Source organism: Coenobita brevimanus, chromosome 61 (genome assembly GCF_032717465.1).
Source record: "Coenobita brevimanus isolate Jiangsu-jjx chromosome 61, ASM3271746v2, whole genome shotgun sequence".
NCBI classification, from domain to species: Eukaryota; Metazoa; Arthropoda; class Malacostraca; order Decapoda; family Coenobitidae; genus Coenobita; species Coenobita brevimanus.
Genome location: NC_137014.1, coordinates 44,275,265 through 44,295,941, shown reverse-complemented (window position 1 = coordinate 44,295,941; position 20,677 = coordinate 44,275,265). Strand labels below are relative to the sequence as shown.

The window sequence follows — 20,677 nt, the reverse complement described above, 5'->3', positions numbered from 1 at the left end:
ACCATACCTACCACAATTTTTAAATTTACCCAGTCCCTCTTGAAATCAATCAGTCAAACCTTGTACGAAACTCAGTTACGCAGAATTTTTAAAAATACAGGCACCTATGGTTATTTTCATCTTAACAATTTGCAAAGTTCAAATAATACGATTATAAGTCAGCTGTGACACTACTGAAATTAGCAAGATGTGCCAATAAATTAATCTTCATCAGTTTACCAAGTTCAAACGGCATGGGGGGAGCTATTTTTGAGCAAGTTGGAGAAATACAGCAAAGAAAAATGAAAAACCTGGGTGTTTCAGGCACTGGTCCCCCTCCCTGCCCCAGTTGTCAGTGCCATAGGAATATAAGGCTGCTAATATGTCACACAAATGCATTCTGCCACTCTTAATCCTACACTGTATATTTATCACTATTTTCACACTCATTCCTCCAACACCACTTTCAGAAGTTTCAGTATTTTATAGTAGTTTACATTCATTTTTTTCCCAGATCACTATTTTTTTTTTTTTTTTTTACAAGCCTTTTAATGCATGCCTTACTATCAGTGTGTTCCCTCTTTTTTTTTTTCACTGGAATTTTTTCTTGCATCTTCTTTTTCCCTTTTCTTCTGCTTCTCTTTCAACACATATACATCCCAACACACTCTGCCTTTCTCACTAGTTGCATCCACAACACCACACATAGCTTCGGCATTCCACATGTGCCCCAGATGATTTGCTCTCAGTTCATTTACTTCAATTTCTTCATCACCTTTAGCTCCTATTCCTCTGCCGTTGTTGCTCAGCTTATCTGTTTTCAGTATCCTCTATGACTGTTATTATCTCCCTATATCCACCACATTCCTCCCAGTTTTACCTTACATACCACAACTACATGCTACAGTAATCTTCTGTATTATCCTTTCATCACCCTCATGTCAATATTTCCAAAGACCTTGCGTGTAATTAATCAGGCTTCTTTGAACACCATTTCCAGTCTTCCTATTGTATACCTCACATATTTGTGTGCTTCTCTGTTTAAAATATGACTTACAAAGTCAAACTTCATTTCTTAATACTTGTCCTTCAGCTGCCATTCATTACCATTCTTTCCTGGCATTCTATAACAACCCATTGCATTATTTATAGGACAAGTGTCAACTCCCATTCGAGCCTGTCTTCATTTGTATTCTGTACTCATGGGCATCTGTCCTATCACTTCATTGTTGGTTTCAAAACCCATTACTCTCTTCCTCACTTATCACTGCAAGATGCACGTGCAATGATCGGTGCCATTTTTATTACCTTATACCTCTTTGCCATTCATTACTCATCAATAAAGCAGCTCCTTTACTTCATACCTGTATACATACATATACCTGACCTTACACACTTCACATTCCTCCACTCATCTGCTTCACTCCCTTTCATCTTTGTTTCACAAAAAGCCATCACAGTTTACCCTGCATAACTGAATACATTCACTACTTCCTCTCTCTTACATTCATCAGTGACATTTCTTGCAATCCATACAGTCCTATGAACTTGTCTGTTTCCAAAGTTTCAAAAAAACAAAAACAATGTAATTACTTTGGAAGACACCTTTTATTTTAGCACAGGGCAAGTATCATACAAGCAGCCATCAAGCTGGAGATACAGTAACAAGTGCAACAAAGTGAAGTTACTGGGAGTCTGCCTGTCCTTGGGAACATACTGTATATACACAATGAGGCAGTAAACAGTCCAGTGGGATACACCACATCTTGACATGGAATGACTTATGGCTCTTCAACTACAATACTTTCTGCAAAACTGAGAGTGTTCCTGTACACTGTGTTGCACATATGCTGATGAACATGAAACTTAAAAACATGTATGACTAGTGGGACACAGACATTGCAGAAGCAGTGAAACAGACTCCTGGAAGTCCTGTACACGTTCAGAACAATGAGACAAAAACACTGATGTGGCAACTCTGGTACAATTGTTGCTTACAGATACCATAAACACATTACATCAGGGTTTTTAATTACAGCATATATACAATGCATGTCTTTAACATGCAAAAAATATAAATTTATATATAAATATTTCTCAAACTCATTCACAGGCTGCTGTAAAACAAAAAATGAAACTGTATGAATGTAATGACTAGGCATCTTTAATACAGAGTTTCTGTATCAATACTATTAGCTTTCAATCTATTCAATGTATCATGTGCAAAGGTATGTTAAAACAAAGCAAGCAGGGGGCTGGTGAAAGACTGCATCACAACCTCCTGGCACTTTTCTGAAAGAGAAATGGATTAGCTCCAGACAACTTACACATTACTGTCTTCATCTGTGTGTCCAGGCTATGTGCTGTTACTGTTTTCTCTTATATCTCAACCCTGGATATATTCTGAAATCCCTGATTGTCAACAAAAATACTGTCTCTTTTTGTCTGTGTATTTCATTCAATACTACAAATAATATTACCGAAGAATAACAGACCATCATCTGCTTCTATGTAATATCTTAAAAAAAAAAAAAAAAAAAAAAAAAAAAAAAAAAAGTACTGTACTGCCTTTCACAGGAAGGCAGCTGCTTGCTTGTGGTTGATGGATCTGCTCAACCAAACTGACTAGGACAGCAACAACAATAACAAAAACAAACATAATCTTAGAATCACTGTATGACAGGAAGAGTTTAAGGATAACATCAAGTAATCTAAAAATCTAACTGAATGGGTACAATTTATGTACTGTACCAGTAAACAGAATTTTACTGTGCCCTACTTTACAACTTGCTTCTATATTTTCATTCTCCTTTGAAAGATAAATAAAGGATGAACAACAGAACAGTAATAACAGCACTACAATCAGATCATAGGCGACAGCTATGAGTTACAAATAAACAAGTTACCTTTCATATATTACTCCAAGTACCATAAATATTACTGATACCATCTCATACTAGGACGGATTTGAAGGAAACCAATGGAGATCTCTAGGAATGACTGTTAGGGCTGCCAGTTTCTCTAACAAAACAGTTTAATTTTTTCATGCAAAGAAGAGAGAATCAAAGCCCAAAAGACTACAAAAAAGGCAATGTGTTCACCATGTGTGAGTGTCTATAGTTTGTCATGGTCTGTAGTTCCTTTACTGCATCAAAACCAAATGAAATCTTCCTAGCTAACCAGAAATTTTCAAGTAGTCTAGAAGGGATGGAATTTCACTTTATTATTTGCAAACCCCAGGAGTGTAAAAGGATTGCTGACCCTAGCATGTCTACACAGTACACCCATATCATCACAGGGAGGAGAATAAGGTACAGGTGTCCATGTAATGATACCCAGTAATATAAGAACAGTGTAGAATGCATTACTAGAAGATAAACTGCTGACATGTTGAAAAACAACCTATGATATGCCCTCCTAGTCATGATAATACTGAAGTTTCCTACTTCAACCAGTTAAAAGACATGGTGCTTCCTCTAAAAGCAATCCTCATATTGAGGCTGGCCAGAACACAGCTAATGTTTGCTATGGCCTGGAAGCTAAACCAAGTGCAAAGGCCCAAAATTACATCCCATCAGGTGCTAAGAACTATTGACAGAATAAATATGAGAGGTGTATTAAGCAATGTTGGGTCTGGTTAGTACTTGGATGGGTGACCACCTGGGAACACCAGATGCTGTTGGCATAATGTTCTCCCTACGTGTCAAATGGGGTTGATGGAGGATTAGTGCCCCTCCCTGTAAAACAATTAACTCTGAGCCCTTGTCCACTCCGTTTGGGATACATGGCGTCTGGCAATGAATGAATGATGAATGAATGAATAATGTAAGAGTTGCAGTTGTGACTCTGACTACTTACGGGTGAATGTTTCCTGCCTATGAGTGATGACTGTGACTAGCTGCCAAACTTGCAGCCACATTTCACTCACAGAGCAGTACCTCCCAGGGTAGACGGTTATTCTTCCACAAAGGTTGCTGACGTCATTAAACAATATTAAGTGCCCCAACATACTGTGTTTTGGATACATGACAGTATATAAATGTCCCTAAAGTCCCTTCTTCACAGCCTGAGCAGAATTTCATGCATGAGTCAACTTTGCAGTGCATAAATACACTTGTAAAGTTTCAGTGATGAGGTCACATACTGCCCATGAAGGCCAAACTTCACATTAAAGACCTGGAACATACATAGCAATTTTTTCTGGCTCTGTTGGTCACAATATGTATCCAGGGCAAATCATGTTTTAAAAAGTGCTGCTTACAGACAAGCAGCCTGTATACAGTGATTGGAGGTCTCATATCCTCTCCTGCAGAGTGGAAGAGAGGAGAATAATTGAGACATATTTTTCTTCTTGGACTAGTGTCTACAAGAAGCTAAAAAATATAAATAAATAAATAAAAAATAAAGCTATGCTCTAGACTGCATAAAAACTGTGACTGGTGGAAACTGGATTGAGGTGATGATGATGATGATAATTTGATGATAATGATGTACACCTGTATTAATGTATCTGCTCTTACCCTATTTACTCTGGGAGTAAAAACTGTCAAACTGTACATAACTACACTGCATTAAGCATTATGTAATGAAAGCCCTGAAATTATCATGGTATAATGTCACTAATTAAAAAATAATAATAATACATAATGGTTGGACATGTAAAGAGACTGTGTGAGAGCAACTAGGTAAAGTGCTACACAGAATTGAACTTGCAAGGGAAAGCCCCTATGGGCAAATGAGGATGGAGCTCAAGGTTAGGGGACTTTGCTGGAGAGCTGCAAAACACTGTGTAGGCTGAGAAATGACCATCAGATGTAGAATCGAAAAAGGCTGACTCATGCAATCTTGGAATAATGTCTTAAATTTGTACAAATATGTGCAGTATACAAGTAATGTATGTGCTAATACATAATGCTGATTGTACTCTCCTCATAATAATAATCAATTATATGGCTCTAATCAAATACTGTACATCATTTTGATTTTCATTCACATCAATATAAAGCATAGTACTCTGTCAATACAAAAATGCAGAATAAGGTGATTGCAATGGCATGTTGCATGCTTGAAAGAAAACTATTTTACTAAATCATGGGAGCCTGGTATTCACTAGAGATACACATGCGTAATAAAAGCTAATATAAACAATGTTAAAGAGAGGGCTTCAGTCCATACAGTAGGTACTGTACATACTAACAGGTACTTTCTCTTTGTGGGAAAAAAGCTTGTTGAAGGCCTTGATGTACATTGGTTTGCTTGTTTATTTCTTTATGTATCTGGCGGCTGCAACATGTGAATTATTAACAAAGCAACACACTCACCCTGTCTAATCACGGCAGAATTACCAGTATCATCTAACTCCAACTCATTTCAATGTACTAGCCTAGTCTGAGATCTTTCTCTATCATGTAATACTGCCTATATATCCTGTACTGTACATTAACCGTTTTCTACACACAGCAGACTGTAAATGTTCATATTTATACTCAATTATTTACACATGAAATACAAGTTCCGCATGTAAAGCATATTTGTACAATAATAAGATATAAAGTTAGTACAATAGTAGAAAGTAATCTTAATCACATTAAGATTTTACTTCAAAATATTTTATTTCATTATTTTAGCAGTGCTAGGGCATATTTACAGCAAATATCTGTACACAAATGAATGAAGGAAATTGACAGCTGAATATATATAAATATATAAATATATATATATATACAGTAAACCCTCCATAATTCGGATTAATTGGGGGGAACCCTGTGTTGAATTATCCAAAAATCCGAATTATTGGAGCTCATGCTTGCCCCTATCCCCAAATCACACCCGCGCTCACTAAAAAATGGCTTTTTCACAAAAACATTGAACAGTACAGTATATTATTACTTTAAACTTAAAGAGTGCACAATACAATAAATAAAATAGTGTCAAACCCTGATAATGACGTCTTGCAACACAGTAGTAGAGTACAGTACACTTAACTGTACCAAAGGTACTGTACAGTTCTTAAAAATTACATTTATTACTACACTTATCACTACAAAAACTGTTCACGTCCACTTATCACTGGAGCCCTTTTTGGACCTGTCTTACTTAATTCGAATTACATTCGAATTAAAATTATTTGTCTGGTGGCCAAAAAAGATCCGAATTAACTGATTTCCGAATTATTCGGGTTCAAATTAGAGAGGGTTTACTGTATATATATATGATTAGATGATGATAATGATTATATATATATATCATCATCAGCCGTTTGAGTATCCACTGCAGGACCGGCCTATCCAGACCGAAGTCGGGACGATGCTGCCAATGTATCTCTACCAAGTGGCTTAGGCTGTCTGGTAGAGATTGTATGTAGGGTGAGAAATGCTTGTAAGTGTAATTGTAGTGTTGGAGTGGTTTTGGATGTGTGTGTAGTCTGTGAATCAAGTGTAATCGGCCCGCGCAAGCCGACTATATATATATATATTATATCATGCATGAAAAATTGTTTGATAAATAATAAAGTGCACTAGCTAAAATCAAACTGTAATGAATAATTCTTCACTAAAGAACCCTATTTCACAAGCACACGGTGTGATGGATGAATGAACAAAAGAAAAAATGCATACAGACCCAGTTGTTTCGTATATCAATGATCAGCATCTCTTTCATGCACTACCCATCACACTCCTATAAATATCCAACTTCCCTCTTTTTTCAGTCCCGCTTTACAACTCCGTGCATCAAACAGCATGCTGTCAGTACCAAGAAACACAATACACAAATTAATGAATGAAGGTAAACTCCAGTTCCCCCTTATCATACAGAACCGACCAAGTTTAAGATAACAAAACAGAACCAAGATCGTGAAGTTTTAAGCCATACACTCCCTCTCGGAGGGCTTACAGTGCTTCCCTTATTAAGAAGACTCCAGGTGATATACATAGCTTTTTGCTACCAGATGCCCTTTGTGTCAAGATATTGTCTATCTATCTATAGCCCGATGCCCTAATCCTGCAAATGGTGGCCGCAGACAAAACGCCTCCACGTCGCTCTGTCATCCACCATTTGACTACCCTCCCCCCAACTCACTCCCCTCTCCCTCATATACCTCTCAACTCCATCCCTCCACCTCATCCTCGGTCAATTGTACAGTGTACATATACAGTGCATGTGAGCTCTTGTATTAGCTATGTAATCCAATCTAATTACAGTACTGACTTCCTCTAGTGGCCAATACACTTGCCAACGTAAATAATACTGTATGTAACACAACTTTCTAAAATAAATATGTACTACAACTCTAAACAATGTTCTTTGTATTTATGGTGACAAAAAAAAAAAAAACTCCATCACAACAATTTATTGTAAATGGAGTCAATTAACGTACAGAATGGGTTCAACGGGAATGTTTTTAACTGTGGGTCACTCACCCATAAAGTCTAAAAACAAATTTCTAACTCACTTAAACTGGTAATTATTTCACTTCACTTGCTGCATACCATTAAAATGTCTAAAAATTGGCTTGCAACTTGCCTAAACCATTACAAGTGTATTCACTTCACTTCCTGTTTGAACTCCAATACCACACTCTTGTCCCATCACTGACACTAACATATCCAACAGTTACAAGTTCAAAGGCCATCTTGGAACAAACAAATGACTGTAAGCTTGTGTGCTGGCAATCAGATAAGCAAAAATAGCGATTGTACGTCAACCAGATAGGTTTCAAATGGGACCCTAATGATCGTATCAGCAAAACTGCTATTGTGTATTGATTTTTTTTTTTTTTTTTTTTTTTTTTTTTTAAATCATATATGTGAATCATCACATACCAATTCATCATATGGCGAGGGTCTGCTATACATCTTACTATGCACTGCACTGTATATGTATTCTTAACAGAATTTCATTAACTGACACCAACTGGTTCTACAACATGACACTACCGCAGATACATCTGATATACAAATACATATTATTCATACCAAATAAATGAACTAAAGCAGTAACTATCAAACTCCACAGCACACTTACCAATACTGTACTGTACTGTCTTTAGCACCAGGCCACACATCATACATGTCTCAGTAGAAAACAAAACTGAGTTGCATATACTTTATATACATATAATTATACTGGCATATATACAATAATCACAAGGTGCTGACTGAATGTAAAGTAGTTCATCACTATATGGGAATCAATTAAAAAATTATTTACGAAATTATTAAATATGTAACATCAACAATACTGCAGCTGCACTTTTGCAATGTACACAATATGCAAAAGAATATTTCATATTTTGCTAGAATGATATAATTGGATGTGTGGTACTGTAACAGTGAAAGTTATACTGTATCAGACAGAGGAAGCTTAATTTAGTTGATCCCTTCTTAATGTGCCAAGGACATAAAAATATCACTTATGTATAATTATACAGAATACAGCCATAATATGTGAATCACCTCTGCTTTGCTATACAGTATTAAGATACTTGGTACATTAGGAAGTGGGGAAAAAAAATTACAGTCAACTTCAAATCGATGTGTAGGTGTCGCTACTCTTTATCTTCAACAAAAAAGACCAACAAAAGCTCATAACAGTTCATATACAAGTACAAAGGAAGACAAAATTACATGATTATACAAAATCACACCTGTAACTGTATAAATATTACAAAAATCTATGTATTCATAAAAGAATAATAATCATTACAAAAATATGACATCTGTGAATCATATGAAGAGCAGAGATGCACCACTCCCACAAAGAGAGAAACATAAAACAAAAAATAATACAAACCCCTTCTTTGGATAAAAACATATTGCCCTCATACCTGACTGATGACTCTGTCTCTTCAGCATCAGGTACAGACACACAGTACTATATAAAAGAGCACATGAACAGAAACACTCTTATTATTCATATGAAGTAATAAAGTACCACACATATACAGATCAGTATTAATGCAATACGGTATTATCAAACCAACAGCAAAAGGCTCTTATGGGATGACTGCATTTCATGTCAGTTAAGGCAAACATGACTCTGAAAAATATTTTAAAATGGCTGGCTGTTGGATAATTAGTGAAAGAATTATATAAGACACTGTAATGATTGGCTAGCACTTTGAAATATGAATAACATAAGAAGTAGATTTTCACCAAAATACTAATATGGAAATTAATGCACAGTAAGCTGTTAAGCTCTGCTCTGTTGAGGAGTCACTGATACTCTGAAAACCCTACATATAAATAATCTAAGGTCCCAGTCAAAGCTACAATCCAATCAAAACAAAATTCTCACACCAGTAAAACACTTTTACAATATTATTTTATGCTACAATCCACAATATGGGATGTAAGCTGATTCACTATATGAACATGAAATAAATCTATACTAAAACTGGCCAGTCATACCAACATCCTCTCATTACATTCTTCTTGGACCATTAAGTCATATAAGCTGATTGAAAAACTTACGTACTGTATATATTATATTGCAATTCAAATTCACTACAGTCTCATTCCTCACAACAACACAAGAAACTCATTACAGTCCCAGACCTCAAACCCTTACACCTTTACTATAAAAAAAAAAAAAAAAAAAAAAAAAAAAAAAAAAAAGGCCTATGTTCCATCACAACTAATCACTCTGGAAACCATACAACTGATCAATATTTAATTGGATGAAGCTACCTGACCTTGGCAAGTTTCTGATATTTACACAAGAATCTTGCACACTGCTATACTTATACTATTATTCTATATACAAACTCCTCTCCAAACACTGTAACTTTTTACATGGTTTACTACTTTCAATTTATCATCAAAACATAGTACTGATTTCTGTTACTGTAAAAGCTTATTTCCTCCTATATCCTATCCAATACTTTCAATAAAAATACTGGACTTTCTTCTCTTTGCTTTCCTCTCTTTAGCCCCACTGACGCAGACGCTCATCTTTCATACAAAGTGCTATCCAAAATTTTTCCAGACTGGGATCGCGACTCCTAAATGGGCTGTAGTAGTGCAATGCACCTCTAAGTGCCAGTACTAACAAGCACTGAGAGTCAGTGTGCCATGCAGTGAGGAGCTAGGTGGACGTGGGCATTAGTGACATTCATTTGTTTGCTGTTGTGCACGTGTCATCAGGCGATTTTTGAGATGGATATAAAAAAGGAACAGCAAATTTGCATCAAATTTTGTGCGACTCTCGGGAAAAGTGCAACAAAGACCCAGGCAATGATTCAACAAGTGTTTGGTAAGCAATCTCTTGGTCAGACACAGGTGTTTCAGTGGCATGTGCGGTTCAAGGTTGGTTGAATAACAATTGATGAATACGACCACACAGGGAGGCCCTCATGCAGCACAACTCTTCAGAACATTGCAAAAATTCAGCAGCTCATCTATGAGGATTGATGTCAGGGCATTCACGATATTTCAGAGAAAGTGGGAATTGGTTACAGGACATATCAGAGGATTCTCAATGAAAAATTGGGCATGTGCCGCACAGCAGCCAAATTTGTCCTCAGGCTCCTGATGGCTGACCAAATGAAGCAACGCATCGATGCCTGTACTGAGCTTCTTGGACTTGCCTTATACGATGAAACCTTTTTGTCCAGGCCTCCTGTGACTTCTTTCTGTTCCCAAAAATGAAAATCAGGCCGAAAGGGTGTCGTTTTGATACCATGGAGGATGTTCACAGAGGAGCAGCTGGCCATGCTCGACACTCTTGTCGAAAAGGACTTCCAAGGAACGCTCCAGCAATGGAGGAAGCACTGGGACCAGTGTATCAATGTGTAAGGGAACTACTTTGAGGGAGCTATGGTGGGTTTTCAGTTTTATATAGCATTAGTCCAGAAAAATTTGGACAGCACCTCATATACCATCCACTTCCTGCACTCCTCCTTACAAATCAAAACATACTAAAATTATCAACCATTCGCAACTACACACTGGAGGAATAAATATCATAACCACATTAGCCACTGTGGCTATATAAATAATCAACCTGTACAAATCTGCTAGCTATTATATCACCTCTTTTATAATGATTATAGCACAGTACTTGTCAAAAATATCATCCAGTTTTACATGCTGATGTAATTCTGATGCTGTGAGTACCACTATAAGCGACCATACTCCATTTTCCCTTCCCATACCTTCTCCACTAAGGACCATATTCCGATGGATTTAGGAGACTTTGCAGCACCTCTTCCTTACCAGGTTGTTTCAGTATATGGTACATTGATTTTCTCTTCTATATAATTAAGTAAACTGCATCTAAACCAGAATGATACTAATACTGTAACACACAATAGAATATTTAGGTATACAGTATTATGCATTACAAATTGCTAAGGAAGAAGCATTAGAAGACCTCCTATGGTGATGAAAATATGGTCCTACGTCTTGTTGGGAAGGAAGGACCAGCGTTGGGTGAGGGTGGTCTTGTTGCATGCTTCCACCACCAAGCCAACACTCTTTTCACGCACACTATCCACACACAAGTTCAGTCCCTCCGCCATGATCAGTCGCTCTCCCTCTGTCCTCACCCACTTCTGTTGGCAGGACACAAACGAAATGAATATACCAAATTATGAGACTGAACATCCACTGATCAACTCATTCCATCTTTCTTTGACTCATAAAGTAGGGGCCTGGGGCTAGGCTACATAGTCTAAACATTTAAGGCAAGAGTGACCTGTCACTCTTTCCTAAGAAGCTTTATATGAACAGTAAATTCAAAGCATCCTTGAAACTTAAGCTCTTATGAGTTACGCCCAATTACTGGAAAACAACAGCAATGCAGCAGAGAAAACTATACCGTAACTCCAGAATATCCCAACACAGTACAGGTGATGCCTGGCTGATGGATCTGATCTTATTTCCCCACTCACAAGTTATGTGAAGTACAATGATAAGAGTGCAACATGTCATATTTCTACACTGTACCCAATCTGTCTATCTATCCATCTACTTACTGTATCATTCCCCTCTTTTTTTTTTCTTTTTTCCCCCCATCAGAACCAAACCAGCCCAGAACTAAGCCATTCAGTCCTGACACTTAAGGTGAGGGTGAGCCGTCACTCATCCCTGAGTTGCACCACATTAGCAATGGATCCCAACCACCCTCTGGATGTAAAACTTAGGGGCAGCATCTGGTGGAGTGACTAAATCCACCAGACCATCTGGCAACCATTTGGTTATCTGGCTTTTCCACCATACACAGTGAATGATATCCTGGGTTACAAGAAACTATTTGGCTTGTCACTCAGTGAGGAAATCACTAGAAGGTATCATTACATTGAATGAGTGGATGGCAGCCTCCCCCACCTCCCACACTATTGTAGCTACATGATTTATAGTAATTTAAACAGTTATCTGTTATTATTATAGGTACCTCTTTATTTCTAACATTTTAATTTTTACAAAATCTTTTGTGGCAATGATGTTTAAATAACTAAGGTATTAACACTTCTCTTGCACAATGTGGCTGTCTCTTCTTGTCTGTCAACCTGTTTAAGGCTTACCTGAAGGTCACTGTTTTGGCATGGTGCAAGGATGAGTGAAGTGCCTGGGTGTGGCTCAGGCAGGGTGAGGCAGAGCTCACTGTGCTTAATGAGCTTGTCCCGAGTCACTGACCACTCCTGTCAGATAGTACACAGGTTATATGGAAAAGTACCATGCAGTTAGTCCACATTTACAATTGTTTCACTCAATTACTTCTCATTTACGTTTGTTTCACTTAAACTTTTTCATTATGAAGTTGCTGATGACTTAATGCATTTCCCTCACTTGAAGCTGCCTCTGATTCATTATAATACTCCTACGAAGTCTGAACTGCATGTTTCTTGTTCTTTTAACCCCTCAATCATCAACCAAGTGCGTATCTCACTTACAGTTTTCACTAAAGTTAGCATTCTGACTGCGCACATCCTGAATTTTAACTGAAGCCTGACTGTAATTCAAATCTTACAGTAGAGGAGAAGGGTTGAAGAATAAGAGATGTACAGCAAATCCAAAACACCAGTAATGGTAAAATCAGATAAAAAAAAAATATTGTATATAAAGCAGATGATGAATGGATAGATAAAGACTGTGTGAGTGACTAGTAGGGTGTAGTATTGTAGTTCAACTTCAATATTTGAATGGGGGGAAAGAAAAGGGTTCATAAGATAATGAAAGAACAGAGGGAAAATGAAAACATACTGTAGTTGTATTAGAGAAGTGGAATAGAGAGACAAGGAGTCACATGAGTGAGAAGGATAGATGGTCAAGCTAGGAAGAAGAGGGAGAAAGAATACAATAAGTTTCAACTGCCTTCCTAAAAATCTGCTTACACAGACCCAGATAGTGATGAATAATCCAGTCTCTTCCCACTCAGAAAAACATATAAAGTATCTTAAGGTTCTCCTATAGTATAACCATTTCCAAAAAGTTCCCCTAACAGATAACTCCTGATACCTTTCTCACTCTGACATAAATGGTTGTCCCTCAGTTCATAAAATTTCACATTAGAGAACCCTCTCCAGACACAAAATTAGTTGCAACCAGCAGTATAACAAACAAAAAATATTCGGATAATCTTTTCCCCTACAGCTACAAGGTCTTTCCTGAAGCAGTAGTGTACTAATTTATATTGCATTTGGGATTAATTTAGTAACCGTCTCTCCCAATAATATTTCCACAACCAATTCTCAAGCACTGACCTGGTTGCCACCAGTGCCATGACATGCATAAAGCCCTATGGTGCCCTCAGTGTGGTGTCCGAGGGTGTCCATACATTTTAGGCCTTGCTTGAAGACCCCAAAGGTGGCATGGCCAGTGTCTGGTATCCGCAGCTCAGGATATACGTGTTCCAGGTACCACTTGAAATTTCGACATTTTAGCTTCTCTCGCAGCTCAACACGGCTCTGGATGCTGTCCAGGGGAGATGGTTCACTGATTGCAGAGATTTACATAGATAGGCAGCCGCTTTCAATATTAGAAAAATCCATGATGTATGATAAATATATGATATGTATGATTTTAAAGGCAGTCCATTGGGTTTACATTCAGATAAGTCTCAGGCTGCAACAATGGCAACAACTACCAGTGTGTGTTTTTTCATGACAGATGGGACTGAAAGAGGATTTTTGTGGCATGCTAATTTACAGAACAAGTCCAGTATCCATGTTACCTGTGTGGCAGTTCAAAGAAGCCTGCATAGCACTTTAACTGTAAGACCTTTGTTTTATATAACAATCCCTTAAATATACTAAAGAACATACAGTATTAGGCTAAATGAACACTCATGTACACTATACTGTACAATCAGATTACTTTAATAAATATGAAAATTAAATTACAAGCATAGCATAGTAACAGCTTTTTACTTAAACCAGTAATGATATTAGAGATCCTGTACAGTACTGTAATGTATATCCATGCAATTAGTAATACAGTACTGTGTGACTCACTTGCCATAGTTGACACTCCTGGCAAGAGGTACAGCTGAGTAGTAGTATTTCTTATAGTCATCCATCCACACTTCAGCAGCACGACGGGTGTTGCGTGCAAAAACATTGCCAGAACCCCCAGGGAAGGTGTAGGGATGCTGCTTACGGAAAACATGGCCCACACGAGAGCATGGCACAATCTCAAGACTGCCACCACATTGCCACACACGGAATGAAATTTCTGAGAAGTTGGTGATAAGAATGTTGAGTATTGCTAAACAATAATAATAATAATAATAATAATAATAGTAATAATAATAATAATAATTTAATAGAATCTAGCATAACATACGCACAGATTCCGGGGGGTAAGGGCAGAGTCCCCCCTCATTTTTGGCCGACAAATGGTTATTAATAACAAAAGAACACTGTTCTTAAACAAAATACTTGCAAAAATTATTTTACAGCACTTGCATTTGTCCATATTACTGTATTCCTATGATTTAAATAGGTAAACTTGGAGAGAATTTTGATATTTTGACTGTTTAAAGACATTAAGTACAAGTAATAACTCTGCCAGGAATAATGCCCCCCTTCTCTTCTAAAGTGCTGGATCTGACCTTGTAACAGTTTACACTCATAAGTTCAACTCATAATTATTTTATGAAGCTGTATCTCACAACACCTGAAGGTTAAAGAATGATAAAAAATTACAGGAAGCCATTCATTACACTGTACCTTGATGAGCTGCCAATGACTTTCATTTCTGGTCATTACTCAGAAGAATGGCAGAACAAAAGTGGTGTTAAATTTAAAGTACAGTACAGTAGGCTAAACTGATTTTTTTTTTTAACCCGTGGATTGTGCAATTACCTTTTTTGATCCCACCCCGTGGTGTGCAAAAAATGAAGTAAAAAAAAAAAAATTGTTTTTGTTTACGATAAACTTGGAGATAAACATCCAAGGCAACATCTGGTGAAAAAAAAAAAAAAATCCCTCTATCTCCGTCTGTGCGTAGGGTCATGTGTAAGTTTACTTACAGGAGTGGTGAAAAAAAAAAATTGTTTTTGTTTATTATAAACCAGAAGATAAACATCCAGGGCATCATATGGTGAAAAGAAAAAAAAATCTCCCTCTCTCCGTCTTTGCGTAGCGCCATGCATAAGTTTGCGTAGGGATTGAGTTGTTTATGGTGATGCAAGGCCGGCACCGTCTAAGCTGTGGCCTCCAACACGACACTACCCAGCCTGAGCTGTAGCTCGCAATCCATGGGTTAAAAAGACACTTTTCTGGCAGTATGCCATTTTGGAATATCTAAAGCAGAGGCAAAATATAGCTAAAATACGAACAAAACACCACAGCAGTATGTCTGTTCCTGAGAGTTAACAGAATGTTGTCATATACTGTAATATAGTACTGTACTACACTGTATACACCAAAGCAAAATGTAGAACATTAAATGTATTGCTGGCAGCAGTATTACATTACAGCACTGTATTCATATATCACATTCAAAAGTTTGTGGAACACACATACAGTTTCATACTGCACATTACCTAGGTTTTCTCCTCCCCAGATATCCATTGCCATGTCATACTTTCCAAGTTCTTCAAAATATGACTTGTCGATCATGAACAATCCTCCAGCAATCATTGGAGTTCTGTAATGTAAATGTTATCTGATGAGAGATTAAATACTGTACTACAAGTGCAAATATTCTACCAGTACCCTAAACTATAAGCCACTTATTAATGCATTCCTACATTATCTACTTACTGTAACACAAGAATAGTGTCACAGGTATTTACCATAACTCTTAAACTGTTTGGTAGAAGCCTGATATAAATCTTAAGCATGTCCAGTGCAGAGGACAATGTTAATTAAGATGGTTTAAAAACATTTTCTGCTGAGGTTTCCCTTTACTGAATAAAATCAGTGGTGGTAGGGAGAATAAAATCCGTTTTTTTTTTTACCAGAGAAAGTTTAAAGTTATATTACTTATTAGGTACCAGTACCATACTTCACAAAAATCTGTACAATACAAGACATTCTCACTGCAAGCAAGAAAAGTGTTCTAAGATATCACAACTCTCTCCATATACGGCACTGTAACTACAGTAGCACAAGTGGTTTTGTGGTGGGCAAATTTGGAAATTGCCCAGGGCCCCCTTGACAAAGGGTCCCCCAAATTTGGGCAATATAATATTAATGAAAGATATTTTAATATGATTTCTGTTTTTATCCTTTCACTTAACTGCAAAGATAAGTAACAGTATTTTAGAATCTGGACTGTTCTGTAGAAAAGCTGCTGGTATTTTAATGTTAGGATATGAAAATCACAAGTTATACTGGAGGTCCCCATGTGATTCTCCTGCCCAGGGACCCCCGAAGTGTAAGGCCATCATTGATAACTATGAATCTACAGTAGACTGTTTTCTGCAAATTTTGGTGGACTTAACCAAAATTAAATAAATAAATAAATAAATAATAAGGGTACTTATAATGAGGGTGAAAGACTGACGAAGAGAGTGTATGTGAGTGAGGTGGAGGAGGGAAGAGGGAGGGGGAGGCCGAGGATGAGATGGAGGGATGGGGTGGAGAGGTCTATGAGAGAGAGGGGGGGGTGAGTTGGGAGCAGGGCAGTGAAATGGCGGGGGACAGGGCGACTTGGAGGCGATTTGTTTGTGGCCACCCCAAACGGGATTGAGGCGTCTGGCAATAGATAGATAGATAGATAAAGAGGATTTACTGCATTCAGTAAATGTCTGCCAAAGCCTCAACCCACAAACTTCAGGTTCATGTGTAGCAGAAGTTACAACATTATTTGGCACTGTGCAACTACTAATAATTACATAGTATGATTAACCTCTTTACCCCCATGGACATCATTTCTTCTCTTCTTGCTGGTTATAGATAATTTTTTTCAGCCAAAGACAGCATTACTTAACCTTTTCAGGGTCACATCCCCTACGGATGTCTGTTCACAATTTTCCACCATCCCAACCTTCATCCTTTATATGACTCCCATTCACCCATCATTCAAGCCCCTGAAGCTCTCAGCTAACTTATCATACAAGTTGCAGTGGTCACCTTATAACTTGTGTAGGATCTTTCTGTCGCCTCCTTTTTTCCTCCGCTGAGAGGTACTCCCATTTGAAGACTAGGTTCCAGTCAAAACCACCACGTAGGTCTGCCGATGCACCAATGTACTGGAAGCTGTCCATACTGATCACATCAATGATTGGGCACACAACACGTGTCCGATCCTGAGAAGAGGTAGTGGATATACTGTACTTTATTGCAAAACTATTATTCCGGTATTACTGATATGAAGGTGCAGACATGCTCTTTGAGGCATGTACTGTGTAAGTTACCAAAGTGCTGTAAAGGTGTTCTGCACATCAACATTTTTATAACATCATGGCACAGTATTGCACAGATAATATCCACAGTGCTTAACTCCTTGAATCATATGTATTTTATTTATTTATTCTTGCTATATATGGTACAAACAATATTATTGAATTTAGGCGAGGCCAATTATACAAAGAGTTAATGAAGGCTGTATCTAACTCCGACATCTGAAATCAGCAGAAGTAAGATCAAAAGTACAACACTGTACTGAAGGAGTTAGCATATCCGCTATGCTATTTACAGAACTGGTGTCACACTCATCACCAACCTCCGCCACCCTCTCCAACATAGGTTCAAGCCAATGTTGGTTACATTCACAGTGGGAGTCAAGGAAGGTCAACACTGGGGCTGTGGCTGCATCAGACCCACGCACTCGTGATCGCATCAAGCCTGAAAGTACAGTAGAGCACAGGTAAGGGAAAGTACACTATCTCTACATTGTTCTATTACAAGATAGTACTCTTACATATGATCAAAAAAGTATCATGGAGGAGGGTCTGATGATAGCCTGTAAGATCAACATAGTTTGTGATATCCAAAGAAGATTAATCTCTTATCATCTGGATGTACACATGGAGTAATAACGACTAACAAATACCACAAACATGTGATACGTGGCATTCTTACGAAAGCAGGTCTACCAAAACGAGGTGGAATCATTTGGCAGTTTGCAGTAGCCATCATCGGTGGTGTCAGACTGTTTTGCACTAGGTCTATACTAGCACTCTGTGATCAAGTGTACATAGTAACCTGCTTGTCTTGCATGGCGCCATTTGATGTTGTGGTTAGAATACTCCCATCAGTAACAGCCTTTAGTAGGGTTGATTCCCAAGATGTGACGTTTTCCAAATGAGTAAAGCTATTGATGTCTCTGCAAGATACACATCTAAGGAGGAACACCTGTTAAAAAAGACTCAAGGGAGTGTTCCACTAGATGGCATGAAGGAGCTAAATGTCAAACCAAGCAGTAAGAGGAGACATAACATGAGGTAGAATGACACCAGAAGACATGCCCTGAGGAAAGAAGGTGGTGGAAAACAAAGTAGAATTCCCCTTGCTCAAGATGGGGTGCAGAGGAAGACCCCAACTTGGCCAGAGAGGAAAAAGCGCTTAAACAAGGCAAGTGGATGAGATACAACTTAAACTGAAAAGAGCGAAAGGATAAGTTTCAAGGGAGAGAGTTAAGAATATTAGTTTCAATATATGACTGGGAAAAAAAAAATAAAAATAAATAATCCTGTCAAGTAAAAATAAATGCTTGATAGTTTACAATTCAGTAATCAGCTGACTGACAACCCAGTTAAAGAATAAAATAATTCAGTAAAAACTTACTCCACAAACAACTTCTAGAATGGCCTCACCTTCCCTTTGCTCATTCCTGATGATGCGAACCTTCTGTATCTTAGCCAGCTCTGCTCCGTCATTTGCTGCAATGCAAAAAATTATTTTTATAAAACAGTTTTTAAAAGAGACAGTCAAATTCATGATGCAATCAGAAAAAGGCAATACTAGAAAAGATTGCAGTAAAAAAGTTCTTTAAAACCATCTATACAGTACTACAAAAGCTGATATACCTCTTTCTCTCTCTCTCTGCACTGTAGACGTTGTGTATCCAAAAAACATTTAAACAGAAGAACAAAGCAAATTTTACTTCATACATACTGGATGATTCCACAAGTCTGTTACCAGTAAAACGCCTTTGTCAGCAAGGTACGAGCGAGGCCATTAAATCCGAAAGCATCGAAATATTGCCTTACACCCCAAGGATGCCTACAGTATATTGATGGCAATCTACCTACCAAGTTTCATGCCTTTACAACAAACTGTCTGGCCTGTGCCCTCTTTTGAAGATTTTCGACATGCTGCACTTGGTGCGTGTCACATGCCACATGAACTGCCTGGGTGTGATGAAACCTGTCAAAAGCCAATCTTAAAGAATTGGGCTATCTTATGGTGCAAACCACGCTGTGATCGGCCCTGCAGTTGCTGAGATGTGAGCTTCTCAAAAGTGTTGTGGTCAGGCCAGGTTGGGGAGCTCATATGTGAGAAAATGCCACTACATGATGAGAGACTTGTAAGGCCTTCGCCCTCGCTCATAACAACTCTTATAATTTGACTGCAACACTCAAAACAAAAAGCAAGTTATAGCAGTACAGTACAGTACAATACACTACACACACACACACACACACACACACACACACACACACCGCTCGCTGGCTCAGTGGTAATGCTCTTGCTTGCCATCTGGTAGATGGGGGTTCGCGCATCGCTCAACCTACGAAGTTTCACTGACGAAGCAGGTGGTTACTGTCCCCTTTGAACAAGGGGATGGGTGTGTGCATCTGTGAAGGTTGCAGCACTGATCCTATATCGGACTATATGAGCTCTCAGCTCTCTTCCGGGAGGGCAAAAAGCTAATGATCATGACCATCACGTGATCCTGACCGACGCGGTGAATTACACATACACACACACTCTCTCTCTCTCTCTCTCACACACAAACACACACACACACACACATTCTCTCTCTCTCTCTCTCTCTCTCTCTCTCTCTCTCTCTCTCACACACACACACACACACACACACACACACACACACACACACACATTCTCTGTCTCTGTCTGTCTGTCTGTCTGTCTCTCTCTCTCTCTCTCTCTCTCTCTCTCTCACACACACACACACACACTAATGCACAGAGTCTGAGACCCGCACGAACAATCAGACTCAGAGGTCCTTAAAATAAAAGCAAAGCGCAAAGCGAGACACAGGAGGTCAAATGTAAACAGAAGAGGGTAAGGTTTACAACACAGAACACTGTCATATCGAAATATCACGTACGATGGAAG

General features: G+C 38.2%; 1 protein-coding gene across 1 annotated transcript in view; it reads right to left on the bottom strand.

Moving 5' to 3' along the window:
- Nucleotides 1-11,377: 11,377 nt before the first annotated feature.
- The window catches only part of Pgant2 (polypeptide N-acetylgalactosaminyltransferase 2), a 106,956-nt gene continuing 97,656 nt past the window's right edge, over nucleotides 11,378-20,677 (bottom strand). Inside the window, exons 6-13 of the mRNA XM_080275367.1 lie at nucleotides 19,189-19,254; nucleotides 18,096-18,217; nucleotides 17,504-17,679; nucleotides 15,970-16,073; nucleotides 14,435-14,654; nucleotides 13,685-13,895; nucleotides 12,506-12,622; nucleotides 11,378-11,533 (exon numbers count right to left, since the gene is read on the bottom strand). Coding sequence (XP_080131493.1) covers nucleotides 11,378-11,533; nucleotides 12,506-12,622; nucleotides 13,685-13,895; nucleotides 14,435-14,654; nucleotides 15,970-16,073; nucleotides 17,504-17,679; nucleotides 18,096-18,217; nucleotides 19,189-19,254 — 1,172 coding nt within the window. The remainder of the gene's footprint in view (nucleotides 11,534-12,505; nucleotides 12,623-13,684; nucleotides 13,896-14,434; nucleotides 14,655-15,969; nucleotides 16,074-17,503; nucleotides 17,680-18,095; nucleotides 18,218-19,188; nucleotides 19,255-20,677) is intronic.